Raw genomic sequence first — 2,186 nt, 5'->3', positions numbered from 1 at the left:
CACACACACACACACACACACACACACACACACACACACACACACACACTTCAGCAGAGGCCACGCCTCCAGCAAGAATCGCTTCTCTATGGCCACGAGTCCAGACCCTCGTACGAAGCAAAGTGAAGGACAAGGGTCTGGTTTTTACCAGGCTACTACAGCTGGAATGTTGGGTGACAACATTATTGTCATGCTACAGTTTTATGAATTAGCATGGTGAACTGGGATGATTGTGTACCTTTGGCGTGATCCTTATCCAGCTGGTTGGCTGTCTTTTTCCAGTCTTCAATCTTGTCCTGAAGAGGAGTGATCAGACTCTCCATCAATGCACTGCAGGGAGACAGAGAAAGACAAGGACACTTAAGTAACACTCATCAAACACTAACTGCTTTTAATAAAGACAGAGAGGAAGTTTTCATCAAACATTTCCCGTCTTAATTCAAATGAACCCGCAAAGCTGGTTCCAACGGCTACCCTCAGGTAGAAGGTACAGGTCCCTACAGAGCTGGACTAAAAGACTTGCCAACAGCCTATACCCCCAGGCTATAAAACTTTTGAATTTACAGAACTGTTGAGAAATATCACTGTCTAATAGTTTACATTAGGGTTATTTACTTACTTACTTACTTATTTACTTATTTATTATAGTGGGGATGGGGAGCTGTTTACTCATTTGTATTTTGTAAGATGGATGTGTGCAAGCACTAACTTTTACTTCTTATGCACTTTACTTGGAAATCTGCTACTACCACTGAGTGTTGTACTCCAAACATAATTCCGTTGCCCTTTTTTGAAAATGACAATAAACAAAAATAGAAGCAGCATGTTGCTGAAATGAACTCATCATGTTCTTTTTATTCGACAATCTGATCACGCGCATCATTGCTCTCATCTCTTTTCACACATACAAGGTACCATTTTAACACATGAAGTGCTCAGGATTACTGCAACARGAAAACATCAACATTTTAAGACTGGTTTAATCTTCATAAACAAAACATAACCATGACCATAGACAGCCATCATCATCAACAACAGCATTTTTTGTTGTTGTTGTGGAAATGTCATTAGGGAGTACAGAGAATGAAGACAGAGGAACACGGTGGTTAAAAACAGACTCCTGGTGAGGTTTCCTGCGTGGTCTGAGCTGCATACCAGCAGCTGTATTCAGTTACAATCATTTAAATATAAACTGGGTGAGGAATGCAACTAATGGAATCCGTTCAGCAGGCAGCAGCACTAAACCTTTGTCTTAACATGACCCTGCAGKAATGGCAACTATGGATGAAAGTACACGTTCAAAAAATAAAATCTCAACTTTAAAACAATCCTGATGAACTGATCAAAGAAAACTGAGATGGAGAGAATGGAGGAAAGATGACTGGATCTTACTTAGTGAACTGTCGGAGTTTGGCCTCGATGCTGCGATGTCTCATACACATCCTGGTAAGAGCTGAACCAATATCTCTGGTGGCCCCTGCAAAGAAAACACAACCCGGATTAGACTGACACACATAGACGCWATCCAAGCATCTCACTGCTCATTTACCTCACAAAGTACTTCTTTTATTCCACAGATCACAGATCTGACTTTAGGATTCACATGAAAGCCATTAGCTTGCTGCGAAAGCCTAATAAAAACACGGGGACTTTCAAAAGATGAACAGCTACACTCCTTTTGTTTCCCTTTGCACTCAGCCAGTATTTACACAAGAAAGCAATCTACCTCTTGGAGAGACTACACACACTCCCAAATAAAGCATTGTCTCATGAGTGAGCGTTTGCACTCAGAGACCCAGTTTCATGTGCAGCAAACCTGCTGCTGTAAACACTGGCCTATTTTAAGACAATAGGTCTGCGTGGAAAAAGCTGACCTGAACATTGAAGTCAGTTTATTTGACGGCAAATAGTCCTGACTTCCAAACAAGGTGCTCCAATCTGCCGCTGCCGCGATAAAGGTGGACAGTTGGCACAAAAATGGTGACTGTAGATACTTCCTAAAGCTATAAAGACATAGGAACGGCTGAAAGGTTTAACTGTTCAAAGTGCCAGGAAAATACTGCAACTGAAGCATACTGAGGAAAGATTAAAAAAAAGAATAAACAGCAAACATTCACTTTCCTCTTCCAACAAGGAAATTAAGGGTAACATTTACGTTATTTTAAAGGGAACCCTGATATATATAT

General features: G+C 41.0%; 1 protein-coding gene across 1 annotated transcript in view; it reads right to left on the bottom strand.

The window, feature by feature from the left end:
• LOC106535761 (metastasis suppressor protein 1) overlaps positions 1-2,186 on the bottom strand; it is a gene marked incomplete at its 5' end in the record, with an annotated part of 30,485 nt that overhangs the window by 19,591 nt on the left and 8,708 nt on the right. Inside the window, 1 exon segment of the mRNA XM_014032838.1 lies at positions 1,402-1,431. Coding sequence (XP_013888292.1) covers positions 1,402-1,431 — 30 coding nt within the window.

Source organism: Austrofundulus limnaeus, unplaced genomic scaffold, assembly GCF_001266775.1.
Source record: "Austrofundulus limnaeus strain Quisiro unplaced genomic scaffold, Austrofundulus_limnaeus-1.0 Scaffold1552, whole genome shotgun sequence".
Taxonomy (NCBI): Eukaryota; Metazoa; Chordata; class Actinopteri; order Cyprinodontiformes; family Rivulidae; genus Austrofundulus; species Austrofundulus limnaeus.
This window is presented reverse-complemented; position numbering and strand designations above follow the sequence as displayed.